A 21,095-nucleotide genomic window follows, 5' to 3' on the forward strand; every position below is an offset into this window, starting at 1 on the left:
TATAATGAGAGAATTTTACAATTACTGATCTGTAATGTATTGTAAGTATTGCATTGCATGCATACTATGCTTGAAAACTCACTTCAATTTGAATATATTTATTCATAATATTAACAATTCAATAGAAAAAAAGATGTGAATTCACATCACATAGAATCACGAGTAAAACAGAAAATACCTTTATTATATAATACATATAATATACATAATTTAAAATTTTATACAGATAGGTTTCTTATAATAAATAATAAAAAAGAATGTATGGGATTCTGTGCAAGTAAACTTATAGTATTCCGCAAACTGTGTGAAATAATTATTTTAAAGAATTTAAAATGAGATTGTATCGATATAGATATATGTGCATTATAACAGTTTTCATTGACATATTAGTAAACTCGGAAACCAGAACACTGAATATATATATTTTTTTTTTTTGATTATCGAATATAGTGTTCGATAAAGCGCATTGAAATTTATGGAACGCATCTCTCTACGCATACGATTTTATCTCTCTAATTATTTCATAATACGTTACTCATCGACATACGCATCATTCACGTGCATCAGTTGAGCAAGTTTTAAAAGTCACTTCACTAAATTTCCTTCTGAAATCGGGGCTACCTGCCAGTTAGAGTAACTTCAATGATGTTAATTTGCCGTCACCGGTTTGCCATATAGTTACTTAATCGTAACAGAATGAAGCTTGTCATTATAAAACAGCTTGCAGGAATAGATGCTAGCATGCAGTATCTTTCATCTGAAACATTAAGTTGGCAATATTATGTATATATAATGCATATACAATTATACAATTAATTCTCTAGATGCCGAGATATAAAATTAAACATCATTAGAAAGACTTGAGGAAAACAATTATATAAATTTTTTCAATTATTTTATATTAAATGTACGTGCTATCTTTATTTCACTTTGATATTTGTTTAAAGATTTAAAAGGACATTATTCTTGTTTCAAAAAAAGTTAAAGTTGATCTGCAAATGTTTGTTATTGCAATTAGATCTGACTTTCTAAAAGATTATATTTATTTGTGTAATTATTAGTTGACATAGTAGCCTTAATTACCAGACATTTCTGGTACATTCTGATTGAAGTGAAGGGGGGAGGGGAGATTTAAAGTGGCGGAGGCACGTATTGTGTGACCATCTCTTCCATGGCAGCGGCACTATCGTATCTGTGTAAGGCATGTACACATTTTTTCAACCCGACAAATAATTGTTAGAAAGCAATGTTTGCCGATCTTGAAAAAATACGAGGCATGAGTGGCTGAATCGGGTGTCCTTCGATTTTCGAGCAACTGCTCTTACCACTGAGCTATTCATACCTCATACCTTATGCTATTTTAACACAGTTTATGAGTCCAGAGCGATTTTGGAATCTTATTTAATGAATGCAGTGCTGGCTGCCATGGGGGAACGACATATCCAAGGCATCTGTAGCACGTCTCCAGAGCAAATATTGTACTAGTTATGATCGCTTGCGATGATCTAAACGCATGGATGATTCTCCTTTTTATAGCACAAACCACGCCCAAGCAGCCCCCTCTTCTGCTCCCAATAAATACAAATCTTTTATAAAAATTTTATATTCACCTGTCATTAGTTCAGACTTTTTTACTATCGCCCAACCTAAGCTTCTTTCCACCGCCATTTTCCATTTCTTATATCTCGCGTCCCTTTCTAGAAAAAAAAAATTATATCATAATCTCATTTTTTATAAAAATTATAAAATATTATATATATATTGAATAATTACATCTAAATATTTATAGAATAAGAAAATAAGTTATGAAGAATTAAAATCCTTTAATTCGGAAATTTTTATACCTTCTGGTGTAGTGGTCGGCAGAAAAGTATCGGTTGGCACTGTTTCTACTTCCTCACCTTCCAGGTTCCACACATCTATTCCTTCAGCATGTCCTGCAGCCATTGCCACACCTAGAGCTGTTATGTCGGGCATAGTTGACCTAACTGCATACATCAAATACAATTAATAATATCCAGAAATATAGAAAAGATCAAAATAGTATTACATATATTATCGTACTATTTTGCTCGTAAATCTCGTTATATAACTTATAAGCAATACTTACATACTGGTGTACCGCACAAGTCGGCTTGCAACTGCATAAGGAGATTATTGGTCGACATCTTCCCATCTGCTTTTAACTTCGTTAACGGAAATCCGCAATCCTTGTGCATCGCCTCGAGGATATCTCTAGTTTGAAAACAGACTGCTTCAAGAGACGCTCTGATTATGTGTTCCTTCGTAGTAAACGCGGTAAGCCCACAAATTATTCTGAAAGAAAAAAAATCACATCTCTCTTAAACACATATATAGACACAAGCATATATTCCATCAATTCATACATTAAACTCCTTTGAATAAACAATATTTTAAATATATCATATATTAGGCAATACTATTAAATATATTTTCTAAAAAATCAAAGTATAATCAGTTTCTATGTTCATACATCTACGAAATAAGAAAGAAAAAGACGCAAGAAATAATTCGAATAGTTTTTACCCTCTTGCATCCTTTCTCCAGTAAGGTGCATATAATCCCGTAAAGGCGGGAACAAAGTAGACGTCTCCCGTACTAAATACGCTTTGCGCCAAGTGTTCGCTTTCATGAACATCTTTTATGAGTTTTAAGTTGTCCCGCAGCCATTTAATGGCCGCACCTGCAACCGCGACTGAACCTTCCAACGCGTAGACAGGTGGGCTCTTCGGACCTAACTGATATGCGACAGTCGTAACCAATCCATGAGACGAGTATACTCTCTGGAAAAAATATCAAGAAAATAATATAAACGACAGGCATATTTTAATATTGTTAGGTAAGTGTGTTGGTCAAATGAAATCTTTTTAATCTTTTATATAAATATTTTAATATTACATACGGTATGTCCCGTATTACACAGCAGGAAGCAACCGCTTCTGTACGTGTTTTTCGCTTGTCCCTTCTTCAGGCAATTTTGTCCTACCAAAGCTGATTGTTGGTTTCCTAAAATCTAATAGAAATAGAAAATGTATAATAGAAAAATGTATTCGTATTCTCTCCATCTCTGTATCATTTTTATTGCAAAATCTTACATACACCGGATATGGGAATGCCAGATAAAGGGGTGATCGAGATTTTGCCGTATATTTCGGAGCTGCTTCTGATCTCTGGCAGCATTTGCATAGGAATGTCGAAATATCTGCATAACGTGGGATCCCAAGAGAGCGTCTCTATATTCATCAACATCGTCCTCGACGCGTTTGTTACATCAGTGATGTAAAGTCCGCCGTCTTTGCCCCCTGTTAAGTTCTAAAACAAATTTTAACAATAATTCTGCCGCAATTTCAGCATAAGATTTTTAGTTTCCTCAGCTAAATATATTCTCGAAGAATCGATGATCAAGAATTTGCTTTACAAGACACTAATTTTGTCTATGGTACTTCAAATGTTAATAATGTAAATTAATAAATGTAAATAAATAGTCACTCATAATGTACAGCATAATTCAATTATCACCTGATATTAATAATTTTAATGTCAAACAGAGGTCATTAATTAATAATCCAATTGCACAAGATAGATTAGAGTCATGCCCGCTAATTCTTATTAATATTTCGCTATAATATCTCTTCGTTACTTACCCAAATAATCCAGGTATCTATAGTTCCCACTTTGCATCGCCTCTCTCGAATTGCCCTTCTTACAGTCGACAAATTGTTCTTCAACCAACGAATCTTCAAAGCAGAGAAGTACGGACTGACAGGTAGACCGCACAGAGGTTTCAGATGATTCTTGTTCTGATCCGGAAACTTTGCTATGATTTGGTCCACGATCGCGTCGGTTCTGATGTCGGACCACACTAAAATCAAATATTTTCTCACAGAATCTTTTCGAGTTATTTTTTCAGAGATCTTTCATGAAATGAAATAATTAATTCATTTTCCTTAAAAAACAATTTTTTAAGTCTTCTTTTCTCAGGATGAAAATCTTTAAATTATTATCGCAAAACGCAAAAAAAAATCTATACCTACCTATAGCGTTATAAAATGGTTCGCCAGTAAATGCGTCCCATACTACCGTAGTCTCTCTTTGATTAGTGACACCTACTGTGACGATTTCGTCAATCTTCATCTCCAACATATTTAGTTTGTCATTTACGATATTAATGCAGGTTTCCACTGCCATAAGAATATTTTTGGGATCCTGCTCCACCCATCCCTCCTGTGGACTGATTTGTTCGATGTCTATTTGATGAGATGCAATTTCCGCAACATGCTTGGCGTTAAATACCTACAGAAAAATAATTTTTCTTTAAATAATAACTAGTAAAACAATGACGATTGTTTAAGATACAAAATATTAAATCAAAAGAAACATGATTTCTTTATATTCTATCTATCTATAAAATATCTGTTACAAAAAATAAATAAATATAAAATATATAAATAAAAAAAATTATCTCAATTTAAAAAACATTGATCAAAACAATAAAATTTTTATATGTATCCTATAATTTTTAGAAGTAATCTTAAAATATTTAACAAATTATTTAAAAAAATAATTATTTTAAAAACATATTCTACTCATATATTATACTACTCGTATATTAAAAGATGAGAAAATATTTTATCGCAATGATAAAACTGCAATCAATTACACGTTATTAATGCCGATTTTTCGATATAATTATTACGCTAAAAGTCACGATATTTTTGTTTGGAAATTCTCAACTCGAATTCAATTTGTTTTGAAATTCAAATTCTAAACTCAAGTAAATATATAGAAGCACGGAAAATTATAACGCTGATAATTTTATATCAGGGAAGCTATACTTTACGATAAGTACTCTCTCACCACAAAGCGGACAGTCCGCGTGCCGACATCAATTACGCCCACAAGTGGTCCTATTTTTCTTGTTATGTTCGGCATAGTGTCTAAAAAAAAGAAAAAATTCTCTTCAATAAAAATGCTTAAACAGAATCTTCTGATGGCAGCCTAAAAAAAATGTAGAAAAAGAAGAATAAATTTGCCTTCTATTATATACACATGATAATTGTAAGCTATAACTTACTTATATACATATGATAATTGTAAGATATAAGTTGCAAGTAACTTACAAGTTATTAGAGACTTGAGAAAAAAAAAATGCGCGCGTTATTACCATGTGCAGTTACATAAAACTTTGGTTACAAGGAATTTATGTGAATCATAAGTCACAACTTTGTATTTATGCATTCTATATTTTATAAATATCTTGTCGTCGTTGCAATATTCTTTTGTCTTTCTTTTTTACCAATTGGATTCGTGAAAATTCATTAATCGCCAACATCGTGTTCCTTATTTATATATCGATAATCATTGAAATATATAATATATATGAATATATAATGAGTATATAATGAGTTGAAATATATAATGAGTATATTAATAGTTATCTTCGATCACTATCTTGTATGATGATCGCGCGTTCAATTTTCAGATCAGAAATACATGTCTCAATATTCTTCCTCTTCGTTATTTTCATCCTTGCTTGCATAACATCTTCGCGAATCGATAATTAATTATTTTCACCCTTCTAGAATCCACCCTTGCATATTTCTTTCTTGTGTCACTACGCTAACAATAGCTACAAGCGAAACTGTGTCACATGGCTGAGATGCGTAAGCACGTTCGTCTTGAATGAAAAAAGCCGGCCACATGGCGACAATCGTGACGTCATTTTTTATCAAAACGGCGCGCGATTGATTCACGAAAGAATTTACAACACTTCATGCGTCATCGCAATGTGCAAAATATTTATATATTTTGTCAAGATATATTTATAAAATAAGAAAAATAATAAAAAACTGTTTTTGTCTGTGTTGTTTGTCCGTCATAATTTCGAAATCCGATAAAATGAGCCTCTATAATATCTGCGATGATCTATAAAGCTTATCATTTGTAAAACGTGTGTATCACGTAAGTTTATTACGATATCGCAAAAAAACCGGCTTAATTGCGCACACGCCTTCGACAATGTGCACGTAATCAATTAACAGCTTCCCAGAATTTTCTGCATCGCTTGTCATAACGAAAATTTTCGTGCATCTGTGTAGCTTTGCGGAATCTCAACAGATCTGTCATGATATTGTACACAATATAAATTCTCAATTAATTTTATAAAACTCTATCCAATATTTATATTCTCTCTTATATAAATTTTCAAAAATATTTTTTTCTCCACATTCATCAAGTTAATTTTATATATTCTCGTGTATTAATTTTACACGTCATTAATACCCATTAGATATTCGTAATACACATCTAAAGTTTTTAAATTCATACTTTACACGCACGTAATGTTATTCTAGATTGTCAAAATATCAAATGTGTCGATCGGAATTAATAAACGCAACACGCACAAAATAAGTTTCGATAACTCGAATCGTAATTTTTTGATGATTTATCACATTAAATCGAAATTTATCACTTTAGATCAAAACAAACATTTATTATAGACATTACGCGTGTACTATGCGCGTGTATATACTATGACACGTGTACACGTATCACATTGTATTTCTGGCAGAACTGGGTCTGTGACCGTGAAAATATTGGCACTTGTATATTCTTTCGTATTGAAGATTACGTGATTTTTAAAGAAGCTCAATTTTATTCTTTACAATTAATCTCCCTAAATGAAAAGTTCTTTACATGCAAAAGTTTACTTAATCAGGTTTAGAAAAGTTACATCGTCATTCTTATCTACATTCGATTATCATTGCGGACCGGTCACGTCTAAAGTCCAGACTAACATACATCGTAGAATCGACTTTGTATTCTGTATTATCGCATCAAAAGTCACATTTCAAGTCGATTTAGTCAAACCATGAAAGACGGTGTGTGTGTATCCTTTTATATTACTATTGATACTATTAAATATCGTCGATTTAACTGAGAAAAGTAAAATTCTGATGAACAAGCGCATGCACAAGCGAGCGATTTCTTGAATCTCTATTTTCACGATAACCGCGAAATATATATTTTTCATACTATCAGTGCAATGACAAGCTTTCCTCATGTACTTTGTCATTTATCAGAGCTCGCGCTATCTGAGCGTTTATTAGCAGAAATCCGATTTACCGTTATCTGCACTTAGAAAACTCACCCGTGTTTTTGTACGAGTAATACTTGAAAATACTCGTTCTTCTTCCCGTCTCCGACTCTTCCATCTCCGGAGGCATGTTCGAATTTTCCAAGGAGCCCTCCGGCGTGCCACGTTCGCTCCTCATCGTATCTTCTTCCTCATTTCCATTCATATCTTCCTGCTCCATGAATCACAAATTTTCTTTCTCAATTCTGATAACGAAAAGCGCGGGAACCACGCGATGCGTTTTATGAATGATTCACCTGACACTCACCGGTGTTTCTTTTATTTTCACTTGAGATGAGATAAGACGTCGTTTTCAGAATCGCGAGAAAACAAACGTCTTATTTCATACCGAACGTGTGTCATACGCTCGTTTGATAGAATACGAGGACAATCGGCGACCTGTCTCACAACCGTCTTGCCCCCTCTCGCCTTTTCCCCGCACCTTTTCCTCCTCCCTTCTCTCACATAGATATCGCGTACTCTTCACTCAAATCGCGTGTCTTGTGGTCACGTTGAGATCTCAAAATAAGCTGGATCTTTCGAGTTTCCTCGTTTACATATTCGGTCAATGTTTGCTTAGGATACACTTAGCTCACGTGACAGTGTGCAAATATCGTAAAAAAATTCAGAAGAGAAATATTAGATGGATTTTTAAAAAATTTATATTCTGTCAAAAGATCGTCTTTAGGCTATATCTCAATAATAAATATATAGTACCTCGGTAAAAAAATAGAACGTGTGTCAGAGATAGACTCAGAAATAAGTTACTTACCAAATCTTTATACACGCAAATTTTTCAAATATATAAACTTAATATTTTCTAAACGATAAAAATTTCCAGAAAATTCACAAGAACGCGATCACTTTCCTTCACTGCGCCCTATTATTGTAAAAAAAAAATATTGCGAAAGAACAAAATTTTTTAAACATTTTTGCAAAAAGATAGTCAAATTTTCGCTTCCTCAGTCGTTCTTTAAATGACAAACAAGCAATACCGACCCGATATATTTTTTTTTTTCTGGTTCAAACCTGTACGCACGTGGTTTTCGAACTGAACGTGAGTACTGGATATGATTGATGCTGAACAGAGACATCGTTATACAAAGCGAAGAAGAAAGGCCGCATATATGCGTTCGTAGTTCTCCCTGGGAAGCATCGGACTACCCGTAAGCAGTCTCTGCGATTCATCCTTATATACGAATTGCATCGTACACGAGCACTATCGAGAAACACCACGGTGAAGAACTCATATTATCAATACGACTTTAAATGCCGAAAACTTGGATACTTAAATTTTATAATAAATTAAATTATCGATTATCGTAGGTGACGATTATCTGGATCTGTCATAGGACTTTTAATACAACTTTTGCAATTATTTAGTTAAATAATTGCAGCCAGGTACAAGGTGACAACCGCCTAGCGGTCGGGACGTCAAACTAAAGTGCATCGCGCAGCACGCAGCATGCATGTAACGATGGCGTTGCATGCTCTCGTCATGGCGCGGATATTCAAAGTTGCGCTTCACAAAATCATCCGATCTCCCTCGAATAAAATTATGCGTCTCTCTCTCCACGAAAATGTAAAAATTAAAGCAACATCGACATATATACGCGAAGAAAAAAGGATATGTTGTAAATTAAAAACAAGAAGAATATTACAAATTTCTATTCTCCTAGCAATGTAATTAAAATTTGTGAAATGTAAATTTTTTTTCGCGATGAAAGCGTCTACCTGCAATACATCCTCGAAACTTCAATTTTGACACGTAAAAAAGTGCAAAGTGACGATATAACAAAGTTCGAACTTTCGTATATCGATCGGCTAATATAAAATATGCATGATTGCATGGATTGTTTGAATTAGCGAATTTCATTAAGATTCGACTTTTTTTATATATATATGCATTAATCAAGAAATCATAGAAAATTCTATGTCCAAAAGATATATTAGTCTCAAGGCGACATGTATAAAATTTGTCTGAAAATTGCAGACATTTCTTATGAGGTAAAATAATAACTAAGAAATCTATTTATATCCACTTTCTCGTTCTCTTTTTTTAGAAACACGAATGACAACTCTCTCTTTTATTCAGACCGAAACCAGATAAATATAGAAAATCGCTTGCGAATTTCAGTTAACATATAATATGTTTGTTGAAATCGGCTCATGAGAATTCTTATGGCTATTCCATGAGATCCATTTCACGATCGAATATAAAATCAAATTTTTATTTATTATAATCATATTCGTTACATGTCGAGAAAAACATGACAGGAAACTGAAATCGCATAAAGAAAATTGTCAGAATAATAAAATAAAACGTGATATCGTACCACGTGCTCTATATATGGGATTTCGTTGTGTCATTCATCCCTGCTAAATCCGCGAGGCGGGAAGAATCGGAAGCGAAGATACAAAATATCTTGATTATGCGGAAGTGAACCTCCATGCGATGAGGAAGGCGAAGGCCGGAGGCCAGACTGGTTACTCACTCAAGCCTCAAATACACTCCAACCTGCGAAGCGTGCAACCGGCGAACGAGCACTTTGCGTCCTGCGACATTCCTGTCCCTTCCGCGCCTCCCTCGATCGATCGATATTCTTCCGACTCTTCGTCGTGGTCGACAATGACGAACGTAGTGCGAATATCCGAAATACCCGGACTACCTTCTTCACGGGACGGTCGCGCGACAATCGTGAGAGAGAAAGAGACATGTGTTTCACCGCTTTGCCATGCTTCGCGTCAACTTCCCCCCTCCCTTTTATGCATCAGCTGTCGTCTGCTGCACGCGCCATTATTGCGCGCGCAACTGTTCCCATTTATGTATGTACAGATAACAGTAATCGACTCGAACAAATTCCTTATTCTCGACACTTATTTTCCCTTTACTCGAATGCACATGAAGAGAATGAGATTCATGTTGTTTACAATCTCCAGAAATTCCATGTTTAAAATGAGACGAACGTACATTTCGAGTATTAAACGCAGAAAGTGCAAGCAACACGAGCAAATCTATAAAAATATCATTTTTCATCACGCGCTAAGTGTGTTATAATTTGTAAGAATACGGAAATTAATTATATCGAAGTATAGAATTGTATTAAAAATACGGATCAACTGTATGTTTCATTTCGGAGCAACATTCAAATTTTGATACATGCCATAAAAATGAAATATATATTCATATTTATGAAGCAAGATCTACGAGAAAGTTGTTTGCAAATAATTTTAGATTAATATGTAATATCGATTTTATATAGATAATATATATTACATATAAAAATCAAATTCGCACATGCATATGCGACACACACATACACATTCTACATATATTTTGCATATTTATATATCAACAATTAATAGTATCAATATGGAAATGAACATAAAAGCGCTTCTTATGTGACGTTTAAAATTATACATTGCTATAAACAAGATTATATAAAGCAAAAATAGTAATACCATAATTTCAAGAATGCTAAATATGTTATATATAAACTGTGTCACATACGAATTAATTACTGAAATTAATAATTTCTATTAAAGTATATCTCAGTTATCACAGTATTTGGTATTAATATATTTCCAGTTACTAGACAAGTCATATTTTTAAATATATTTGTTCATGACATATAAAAATGTCATTATACACTAGATACTAATTCTCTAAGAATTAATGTCTTATATAATGTCGTATATATATCACATATAATTATATATTGTTTTTAAATTAAATATAATTTATAAATAAGTTTTACATATTTAATAAATTCAAATCAATTTTATGCAGTGAATATAATAAACTGAATGCACTAAATCTTGTTTGACATCGTAAATCTCATACATTGGACATTAATACTCTAAAATATTAAATATTAAATTTTAGATGAATATTTTTTTAATGGCAGAAAAATTGAAGTTTTCAAATAAAAAAAGCATTCATAAAATTTTTAGTTTGTTCTTCATTTAAATTTGTGTTCTTTTCAGATACTTATTTGTTCTAGAACATTTGATCGTGAAAACGTGTAACTGTTCATAAATCAAATAATTTTTAAGAAATTATGACATTAAGACACACTTGTTGGAATTTTCAATTCCAACTTTCTAGTCTAGGTGAATTATTCAGTCTGATTTCCGTTTGCTTTAGCGACGAATGTCCTAAAAATATAAAATTTTCGTGAAGAAAAATAAATTACTGTGTCTGTGTGCTCTTTTACTTTAATACATCAATAACTTACCTAATTATACTAGGTAATTTCTTATATCTACAGATATATTTATGTCCAAGTCCATAGGATGAATCTATTTTTATCATTTGAACATGATCTGTATTATTTCCATGACTATTTATTGCCGCTTTATAAAGCTGAAACATGTATCATAATCATGCAAAAATTTTTGGCTCTCATAACAATCTACATATATGCATTAAAGTTATTGTAGATGTAGATTATACCTTCTCTGCCAAAAATATTGGAATGACACCATCATCTTCGGCATGTAATATCATAATAGGACATTCAATCTTGGCAATATGTTTATCGGTCTCAAATCGTAGATTGTTCTTATAAAATGGCTCAACAATCAACCAATGAAACCATGGTAAATGTTTAAATAACTGTATAAAAATGTAAAAAAGAAGATTAGAAACAATGCAACTATTATAATTAAGAAATAAATACTTGAATACCTGTGAAAATGGATGTTCTGTTAATTCATCTGCTATATTGTTAAATGGAGCTTCCAGAAACAATGCAGCTGGTTGTATATTTTCAGCTGCCAGTAGAGCTAATACATGCGCAGAGACTCTAATAAAAAAATAAATCTTTATTAAAAGACAAATATATAATAAATTATTCCTGAAGAATATTATATATTAATTATATGAAAAAATCAAATTTTTTTATATCTTTTACCCAGTTCCTAAAGAGTGACCCCAAACAAAAACCGGAGCTGAACCATTAACTTTTTTCATAACCCATTCAAAAACATATTTACTATCCATAACTACACCCTCTTCAGAAAGTTCAACCACATCACTATCGCCGTAGCCTAAATTGACAAACAAAAATAATTAAATGCATTTAAATACAACACTTAAAAATTTTTATTTTTAGATCATAAATCGTTTTAAAAGTAAATCCAAGCTTCCAACACTCACTTCTATAATCAAAACATATAACATGATAATCCAAATCTTGGAAAAGCTTATAAAGCTCGAGCCTATGCAGACTTGCTCTATTACCGCTGTTTCCATGCATGTATAGGAACACAGGTTGTGTGGAATTATTTAAAACTCCTTCGTAAGCTTCATCTGTTGCAGGAATGGAATTATTTAATAAAGACCGTGGTAATATCTGCCTGTAAATGCACTAGCTTTTAATACAATATGCACTATATTATTATAATACAACAATGTATGAAAACGATGTATCTTCTCAAATCAAAAATTTCACATAGATCTCTGTAATCACTCACCATACACCTATTTTTACTTGTTGATCAGTATGTAAATAAAAATTCCTAGCACCTTCCATTCCAATTGATTTTGGATCAGAAAACTCCACTTTAAGTGGCCATTGCACTGAAAAAGATATTAAAATAACATATTAACATATATTACATGATTTGTATAAAATTTCAACATATTCAAATCAAAATGACAAATGTTATTCTGCATATATATCTCTCCCTTATATATCAATTGATTTATAAAAGCTTTCAAATTATTGCAACTATACTAATTTTATATAATGCTGTTTATTATTTTTTTGCCAGATGTATAATATTAACTATATTACTTACCAAAATTTAAGAAGAGTATCTTCTTTTGAATGCTATAGGAATAATGAAAAATTACAGGCAGAAGCCCAAATATAATGAGATATATCAGTGCAGATGCCTTCATAGTCCAAATTAAATATCTGTAATACAAAATTTATATATTTACATACACATTAATATAAGTATGTAATAATTTAGCGAAGTTTTCATCTATTATAATTTCAGTGCATCTAGTCATAAGTTTAGTAGTACAACTAACAGGATATGTACAGCAATTTCAAACATACAAAATCATCTAAAGTTCTTTATTATTCGTATATTCGTTTGCCAATTATGTGACACAAACTTTTTTTGATAAATATTTCTGTCCGCTATTATATATTTTCCACTATTATATTTTTTCTAGGTTTTTTGATATATAAATTTTAAGTAAAGCAAATATATATAATAAAAGAGTATGTTTCAAATAATTTCAAGCTAACTTCAACTGTGTGTGAATATAATATAATAAATTAATAATAATTTATTAATTTATTATATAGTAAATTATCTATATAATTGAAATTACAGAAATATATAAAAATGATTGCAAAGAGTATTGCAAATAATAATTTCAGAAATAATAATCTACAGAAAAAAATGACTTCAAATTGACTAAAGCATTTTGAAAAAACTTTGGATGATTCTTGAGTAATTTATGTATAATAATTACTGATTTTTTGTCAGTGCACATTTAAACACTTCTTAGCATTTTAATAAAGAAATAAAATAATAGCAATTCTAGAAATTTCACACAACTGAGTATAGCAACGACAAGAAACTAATAAGATAACTGCATGCAGTGGTTGTACAGAAAGTGAACACATATATAAAATGTTTCTAAATACACACACATATTAAATGTAAGAGATAAATATACATATATATATATACACATATAAATAATAATACACATATTAAGATACAAACAAAATATGAAATAAATTTAATTTTAAATAGCAAATTATGTATGCAAAAAATATTGTATATTGATATTATACCTTATTATATTCATCGGTTCATCAGATTATTGTTATATTTCTATTGATTCATAATTTGATACATAAAGATATATACACTTAATTGAAAAGATAAATATCAAAACATCACACATACAATCACACATACTTCTTGATGTTTATGACATAAAGCTGTTTATGAAAAATCTGACTATATTTTTTTCTTACACTTTATGATATCTTTCATACATATATATATATATATATATATATATATATATATATATATATATATATATATGAATAGATAATATAAAGCAGGTTACATACAACTAGTGATGAAACATGTATAAATAGTTACAATATATTTTAATATTTTTTCTTATCAAAGATCAAATTTATACTTTATTATCAATTTTACACCAATTTTATTGTATTTACGACTTATTGTAATGTATTATGATACATTATTTGGAATTAATTTTGCAGTATTTTAATTTGTATAAAAATCTTTGTATATGTATAAAAACTTGTATAAATTATAAATTAATTAAATCTACACTATGTTGTATCGAATTGTATTCTATGTAAATTTCTTTATAAATTATTAAAATACTTACAAACAGTTATCTGAACGAAGAAATTTCATTCTCAAAATATTTCTTTATCTGAGAGAAAAGCAAGAAAGAGAGAGAGGAAGAGAGAGAAATTAGTACTACAACATGGAATGTGCTATGTAATCATATGTAATTATACTCTATCTTCTATTTAGTCAAGTCACTCTCTCTTTCTTTATTGAATGTATTTTCTGCAATTCTACATACCCCACTCTTATTTCAATTTACATAACAGCCAATAATATAAACAGTGGAGTCTAAAGTCCTCCTTTGCTCTCAAGTTAAAAAACACATACTTCTATTAAAGCTATTATTTCTTAAAAAAGGATGAATTAAAAAAGTTGGCAGATTATGATGAAACATAAAGCTTGGAGTCTCAAAAATAAATTAGTTTTAAAAACAATTTTAATAAAATATATTCCTATTCAGTTCTGTTATATCATGCTATATATGATTAACTTGTGAAATACATTTTTTCATTATTGATTTGCTGAGACTAAGAATAATTGTACAATATATCACACAGTGTCACAAAATGAATTTTAGACAATTGCAGCACTGAAAATTAAAGTCCACATCAATGTATCCAACAAACAAAGATATACATATATCTTACATTATCTCATTTAAATAATGCAAACTATATTATTATACTTGCAAACTATATTATTATATGTATAGTGACATCAATGAATATTAAAAGATAAATAATACAAAGTTAAATAAAAATACATATAAAAATAAATAAAAATGAATATAAAGATATTCACAGTTATATAACAATATAACTTACATTCCCGTATACCATATCTCAAGGATGGCGAATGGCACTATCGCTGCTAATAGTAGATAACTCGACATCATGATTGTTAGTGATTATTGGTTGTTTATAGTATATTTTCTCGTTGCAAATCCTCTTTCTTTGATCAAATTTAATTCCAGAGACTTGTTATAAGAAATTATTTTACTATCATTATTATGTTAAATATAGATATATACTTAAAATGATATAATGAAAGAGTATAATACTCGTATATTTTATAAATATATATATATATATATAGAATAATCCCTTTTTTTAAATGTACGATATTCCTGATAAAAATTTTTTAATTTGAATGCTTTTAATTTTAATCTCTTCCAATGCTCTCTATATATATCCAATATTTCTATATAACAGAATGTGATGAATGTAATTTTCATATATAAATATTTACAAATAATAATCCTTTGATATGATATAGAAATTATATAAAAATAATATATAATCTATCAACTTTTTTATAAAATAGAAAGATGTATTTTTTTTCTATTATATTTTATTCACTCTTCTGTATATTTAAAAAAAAATTACATTCCTTAGATTTTAAATCGACAAAATTATCTTACAAATTGCGCACGAGACGCTATCCTACTTGGAAAAAAAATTTTCTCTATTTTTTCTCTCACACGGTATATATATATGTGCAATACTTCCTAAATGAAATATTAATGTCTAACGTAAGGCATGTGAAAGTGACAGCGTAAGTATATAGATATGTATATAGATTAGTAAACAAGGACACTATACGTGTTTTAGTTCCTTAGACCAAATCAATGTGTACCCAAACTAATAGTAGTAATGTTATGTATCGATCGAGAACGTATTCCGTCTTTTTTTCTTCTAGAAAGGAGAAAACGGAAAAAAGGAAAGAATTCGTATATAAAAACAATCGTCTAAAACATGCAGGCTTAATGAAGCGGGCGAATACCTTTTCACAAAACGTTTCCTCGGTAGCCAATATACCATTTTATTATTACGCGACCCGAAATCGAAAATAATATTAATTACGAAACAAAACGGACACCTATATTCTAAGAAAGATTAAGGAAAAAGATATATTTATATTTAATTAACACTTTGAACTATACGAACAGAGAACATTTACGCAACAATCGCGAGGGAAAATATTTTCGAATTCTCTGACGTGTATGTTCACGTTATATATATTACGTCATGTTTAATGAAATTTTGCAATTCGTAAACAACGAGTGCACACACCTTTATTAATATACTGTTTCACTAAATACTGGATTAATACTGAACTAAGACGATCGAGGAACGAGGATCAACTGACATCTTAGTCACAATCCTCGATAATTCTTCGAGGTTGGCCTCAAAGTAAAAGTGGCAACTGACAGAAAAGTGGGAGGGCAAGGAGAATGCGGTACAACAGATCGACATCAATATCAACTGACGTATACGCAAATTTGCAAGCCTAACCAGAAAGAGAAGAAAAAAAAGTTATAACAGATCTGTTGCACTCTTTACACTTTTGCTTTCCCTTTACTTTTTCACTTCTTCCCTCTCTCTCCTCCTTTTTCAAGAGGTCTGTTACGAAATGTTACACAACTCGCGCTTAAAATGCAAGAGGTAAAGAAAGAAATGTATGTAAAAAGAAGTATTACACAATCGATCAAAAAAAATGAATATTTCCCGCTGATATATGCATTTTAAAGGCACTTTTCTATACACCTCTCGTGTCTCATCGTATTTCTTTCTCCCTTTTGTTTTCTTTTTCAAATTTGATGCAAAATACTCTGCAAATATATATATACATATATATATCTGTCTCATCGCGCGCGCGATTTATGTTTAAATAAGTGGTACAAAAATAAAATAGATTTATTATCAAAATTTTAAAAATCTTTTACCTTGTACTCTACGCGCAAAAATTACGAGCTTTTACAAATGAGGTATTCAATCTCAGATAACACAAATTTATTCTCCATAAATATTCTGTAAATATCCTTTAGTGAATATTTGAATATTCTAAAATGAAGTGAAAAAAAATCTATGAATTTGTATAGAACTTTAAAATGAGACCATTCTAAATTCTAAGCATATTTATAAAATATTATTCTTATTTTAATATGAAAAGACACAAAGTAATTGTAAGAATATCTTCAGAATAACATATTTGATGCTAAACATATAATAGTCAAAGAATATATTATGCTACTTGGACGCTTGCAAATAAATTTGAAATATACTTCTTGTATCGTCTCGGTTTCAAAGGTCCTTTTTATTTCTTATTCTGTCTTTTTATTTATTCGCATATTCTTATCTCTAAAATCAAAATTTTTAAATACGTACTTACGGAAAAAGAAAATAGTGCACGCATATATATTATCAAATAAAGATTAAAATATGTGTAAAGATATATATAGAATAAGATTATAAATAGATATTAATCAATTACGCATTACCTTTTATTCTTCTGGAAGAATAAAAGTTTTTGCTATGAATTTTCTAAAAAAAATGCAAAAATAAAAACCGGTGAACGTGATGTATTCGATGAAAACTATTTTTAATTTGGCACTACAAATGCTTGCAAGTGTTTATTGACCAATCAAGATAAAGAAATTTTTACTCCCTTTTTGATTGGTCAATCCAATGCTTCTAAGCATTAGTAATAGCGCCAAATTGAATGCAATCGAAAATACGCCCATGTGATGAAGTGATCTCATCCTTCGAGCTGTGTAACCTGCGGTTTAAAAATCTCATGAAAATAAAGAGAGGAGCACACACTTTTGCATACATAAAGAAATTGATTGGTCCACAAATTATGCATAAGGAAATGGATCCAATCAATTTCCTTATGCTTGTAATTATGCACTCATGCAAAAGTGTATGCCCCGCTTTACGAAGCATTTGAGACATTCTATTGGTGTTTATATATAAACGTCCAATCATATCAACGAATCAACGTAAGGCTAGGAAAAGTTTAACGCGGTCAGTCGGTATCACGTATGTTGATTTAATGAGAAATCAGTTTTTAGATTAGGTTAAAACTGCGCTATAAATTAAAATATTTACGTGTGTAAAGTTGATTACATATCCGCATTATTTACAAAGGTATGCAAAATATCGATGATAATTATACTCGTCTTTCTTTTATTCACTATCATTGAAAATTACAATAAACGTCACGATGTGTATAAACATGATTTGTTGATTTAAATGCTCCATTTCTTATGTATATAAAATTTGTCTACACTAAATATTTTTATGTATTAATAGATGAGCCGGAAAGAAGCATTATCTCAATTTATACAACAAATTCATGGACGACCTGTTGTTGTAAAATTGAATAGTGGTGTTGATTACAGAGGTAAATATTTTTTTATATTTTATATTTAGCGCAGTATTAATTTATGTAATTATTATCTTTACTATCAGAATAAAAATGTTTCTTTATATCAATTTGATTAGTATCTTATATGCTTTATAAATCTTGAAATTTTTTGAAGCACTATATATCTTAAAACAAGTACTCTATTTATAGGTGTGTTAGCTTGTATAGATGGTTACATGAACATAGCCCTTGAACAAACAGAGGAATATGTCAATGGACAATTAAAAGACAAATATGGAGATGCATTTATACGAGGGAACAATGTGTTATATATTAGCACACAAAAACGTAGAAATTAATTATATGATATAAGCAAACATAAATTTCAATAAAAATTAATATCTTATTTATTATTTGAAATTTATCTATGCATAAACATTTCTAACAGCTACATTTTGGCTTACTTCTACAATAAGTACAGGTAAAGCAATAATTTTTATTATATTATAAATACTTCTAACTGGTATTTTAATCTTATATGTATATATGTGATATAACAAAAATTTTATATTATCACATATTTTACTTAAATATGATCTGTTATTGGTTCTTCTAATATTTTCCCCGACTTAGTAGCAATTGCTTCATTTGTATTTTCATTGTTTTGTGATCGCATACTATCAACCTGAGATGCATCATAAATTGTAGGATTATTTTCATTTAGAATTTCTATATTTGTGCTTTCAATCAATTTTGTTCTCTTGGACTCTCCTTCTTCATGTTCTTTTTGTCTCTGGAGTCTTCTTTGAATAGCCAGCTGTTTATTTCTTTCGATTATTTCTTTTATCTCGTCGCTCAATTCATCTTTGGCAGTGCTTGTGCATTGTATTTGTGAATTTGATTTATTATTGGATTGCATCAAAAGTTCATCAAAAGCATCCTCGTTAGAAGTGCTCGGAACTGCAGAAATTCGCGTTTCAGCTTGCTTTTGTTTTTGAATTTGTTCTGTTATCAACAAATCAAAGTCATCCAAAGGTGCACTCTCTTGTTGATCCTCTTCGTTATCCATGTTATCATGCGTAATTAAATCATCATCTGAAGTGAGCATGTCCAATCGATATCTTTTCATAAACACCTGCAGATCCTTCTTTGTCCCAAGTTGCTCAACTCTTGTAAGAAAATCATCAAAATGATATTTTGGAAATAATCGATAGGACCAATGTTCCAATCTTTTCATAATCCTGTCAAGATCCGTTTTCTCATGTCCTTTGCCATAGAACTTGAAACCTTCAAAGTACTTTTCGATGGTATGAATACCATTGGGACCTTTCAATCGCTCTGTATTCAGTTTGGGTATAGGATTTCGAACTGTATGTGTTTTAGACTTTGATGGATCAATTCTTCGCGCAGTTTCTGCTTCATTATCGGAAGTTGCTTCTCCTATCACTTCAACGTTACCATGCTGCTCATCATCAGACTCTTTATTTTCATAATACTCCACAATATCATCATCACCTTCATAATCAGGAATATCCGCCATGATAGTATAAAGTATCTTTCGATTATAAATTTAAGCACCACTTAGCAGATTCCTAAAAAAATATATAATCATTAAGCACAAGTAATTATAACTACATTATTGTGTGCCATAAAATTATATATATTAGGAATTCTAAACTTGTAATAAAGAACACGTTTTAAATAAAATTAATTCTATCTTTGAACGTAAAGTTTGACAATTTTCGCTTTCATACGAAAGCATCCCTTTTTTTTTTCAAGATAAGGGAGAAGTGTTTTAAGTGTAAAATTTTCTATTAAGTGCCTAAGAACAATGGATTTCAAAATTCTTCGATATACACAAGCATCGATGTACACGCACATATAGGTTAAGCTTACCTTGTGTACCGGTCGACTTAAAAATCGCTGTCGTCATACGATTCGCAAGTTCCTTTCTCGTCCTCCATAAACTTATCGAACTGCCCGTCTGATTTTTTCATACGCTCCAAAACCGATACGAGCAGCTTTTTGTTCAGTCGATCAGTCTGTGTTATTTCGCGCACAACAGATTCGTTCTTCGATTCATTTGGCGCTCGTTCATTTTGCAATTTCCTTAACACGTTATTGTCCTGCTCCATCGGAGTTCCGGGCATCTTTCGTTATCGCGTTTAATGAATAATTTAACGAATATGTATTCAATGATATTCCCGCGCGTTTATAGATTAAATATAAAATATATTCTAGAGAGAGCCTCCTTTCGTCATAGAAAATAATATCAATATATGTAAATAAAATGTCATCCAAATCGATATCAGCTGGAACAATAAAAGGTAACAAATCGATTGTTCGATTAATCGATATATTTTATTCGATACTTCATGTATTATCATATGAGTGTGTGCATGCGCGTGTATTTTTCATATTT

The 21,095-nt window shown here is 30.5% G+C and overlaps 4 protein-coding genes across 18 annotated transcripts; 1 reads left to right on the forward strand and 3 right to left on the reverse strand.

Moving 5' to 3' along the window:
- Positions 1–156: 156 nt before the first annotated feature.
- Positions 157–9,926, reverse strand: LOC126849677 (glycerol kinase). Of its 10 annotated transcripts, none has more exons than XM_050591754.1 (12): positions 9,652–9,926; positions 7,172–7,328; positions 4,879–4,958; positions 4,056–4,314; positions 3,666–3,883; positions 3,121–3,333; positions 2,924–3,034; positions 2,548–2,804; positions 2,111–2,316; positions 1,845–1,988; positions 1,611–1,697; positions 157–757 (listed from the first exon to the last, which is right to left on the reverse strand). In XM_050591754.1, the coding sequence occupies exons 2-12, from the start codon at positions 7,320–7,322 to the stop codon at positions 660–662; spliced, it is 1,824 nt and encodes a 607-aa protein (XP_050447711.1). In that variant the 5' UTR covers positions 7,323–7,328; positions 9,652–9,926; the 3' UTR covers positions 157–659. The 10 variants fall into 10 exon arrangements, with proteins under 10 accessions (XP_050447711.1, XP_050447714.1, XP_050447708.1 ...); XM_050591757.1 differs by having other exon boundaries at positions 7,172–7,331; XM_050591751.1 differs by having other exon boundaries at positions 7,172–7,362.
- Positions 9,927–10,415: 489 nt separating this feature from the next.
- Positions 10,416–16,834, reverse strand: LOC126849693 (lysophosphatidylserine lipase ABHD12). Of its 6 annotated transcripts, none has more exons than XM_050591809.1 (10): positions 16,597–16,834; positions 15,349–15,500; positions 12,962–13,080; positions 12,635–12,740; positions 12,318–12,517; positions 12,073–12,208; positions 11,847–11,964; positions 11,613–11,774; positions 11,395–11,522; positions 10,416–11,314 (listed from the first exon to the last, which is right to left on the reverse strand). In XM_050591809.1, exons 2-10 carry the CDS (start codon positions 15,417–15,419, stop codon positions 11,275–11,277), a joined length of 1,080 nt encoding a protein of 359 aa, XP_050447766.1. In that variant the 5' UTR covers positions 15,420–15,500; positions 16,597–16,834; the 3' UTR covers positions 10,416–11,274. The 6 variants fall into 6 exon arrangements, with proteins under 6 accessions (XP_050447766.1, XP_050447765.1, XP_050447767.1 ...); XM_050591808.1 differs by having other exon boundaries at positions 16,307–16,834; XM_050591810.1 differs by lacking the exon at positions 15,349–15,500 and having other exon boundaries at positions 16,307–16,830.
- A 1,470-nt stretch (positions 16,835–18,304) lies between these two features.
- LOC126849711 (U6 snRNA-associated Sm-like protein LSm6) lies at positions 18,305–19,079 on the forward strand. The gene is made up of 3 exons (XM_050591844.1): positions 18,305–18,453; positions 18,619–18,709; positions 18,884–19,079. The coding sequence occupies exons 2-3, from the start codon at positions 18,619–18,621 to the stop codon at positions 19,030–19,032; spliced, it is 240 nt and encodes a 79-aa protein (XP_050447801.1). The 5' UTR covers positions 18,305–18,453; the 3' UTR covers positions 19,033–19,079.
- LOC126849695 (protein TIPIN homolog) lies at positions 19,057–20,718 on the reverse strand. The gene is made up of 2 exons (XM_050591815.1): positions 20,570–20,718; positions 19,057–20,265 (listed from the first exon to the last, which is right to left on the reverse strand). The coding sequence occupies exon 2, from the start codon at positions 20,211–20,213 to the stop codon at positions 19,260–19,262; it is 954 nt and encodes a 317-aa protein (XP_050447772.1). The 5' UTR covers positions 20,214–20,265; positions 20,570–20,718; the 3' UTR covers positions 19,057–19,259.
- Between the last annotated feature and the right edge of the window lie 377 nt (positions 20,719–21,095).

Source organism: Cataglyphis hispanica, chromosome 5 (assembly GCF_021464435.1).
Source record: "Cataglyphis hispanica isolate Lineage 1 chromosome 5, ULB_Chis1_1.0, whole genome shotgun sequence".
Taxonomy (NCBI): domain Eukaryota; kingdom Metazoa; phylum Arthropoda; class Insecta; order Hymenoptera; family Formicidae; genus Cataglyphis; species Cataglyphis hispanica.

What these genes read in the sequence shown, in the direction of transcription:
- LOC126849711 (XM_050591844.1), top strand. Translation starts at nt 18,619, where the DNA reads ATGAGCCGGAAAGAAGCATTATCTCAATTTATACAACAAATTCATGGA. An exon ending in TAGTGGTGTTGATTACAGAG is followed by an intron (nt 18,710 to 18,883) that starts GTAAATATTTTT and finishes CTCTATTTATAG; the next exon opens with GTGTGTTAGCTTGTATAGAT.
- LOC126849677 (XM_050591751.1), bottom strand. Translation starts at nt 7,337, where the DNA reads ATGGAGCAGGAAGATATGAATGGAAATGAGGAAGAAGATACGATGAGG. An exon ending in TGTGTAATACGGGACATACC is followed by an intron (nt 2,805 to 2,923) that starts GTATGTAATATT and finishes TATTTTTTCCAG; the next exon opens with AGAGTATACTCGTCTCATGG. An exon ending in TGGAGAAAGGATGCAAGAGG is followed by an intron (nt 2,317 to 2,547) that starts GTAAAAACTATT and finishes TTTTTCTTTCAG; the next exon opens with AATAATTTGTGGGCTTACCG.
- LOC126849693 (XM_050591809.1), bottom strand. Translation starts at nt 15,419, where the DNA reads ATGATGTCGAGTTATCTACTATTAGCAGCGATAGTGCCATTCGCCATC. An exon ending in GATACTCTTCTTAAATTTTG is followed by an intron (nt 12,741 to 12,961) that starts GTAAGTAATATA and finishes TATCTTTTTCAG; the next exon opens with TGCAATGGCCACTTAAAGTG. An exon ending in CAATATTTTTGGCAGAGAAG is followed by an intron (nt 11,523 to 11,612) that starts GTATAATCTACA and finishes TACATGTTTCAG; the next exon opens with CTTTATAAAGCGGCAATAAA.
- LOC126849695 (XM_050591815.1), bottom strand. Translation starts at nt 20,213, where the DNA reads ATGGCGGATATTCCTGATTATGAAGGTGATGATGATATTGTGGAGTAT.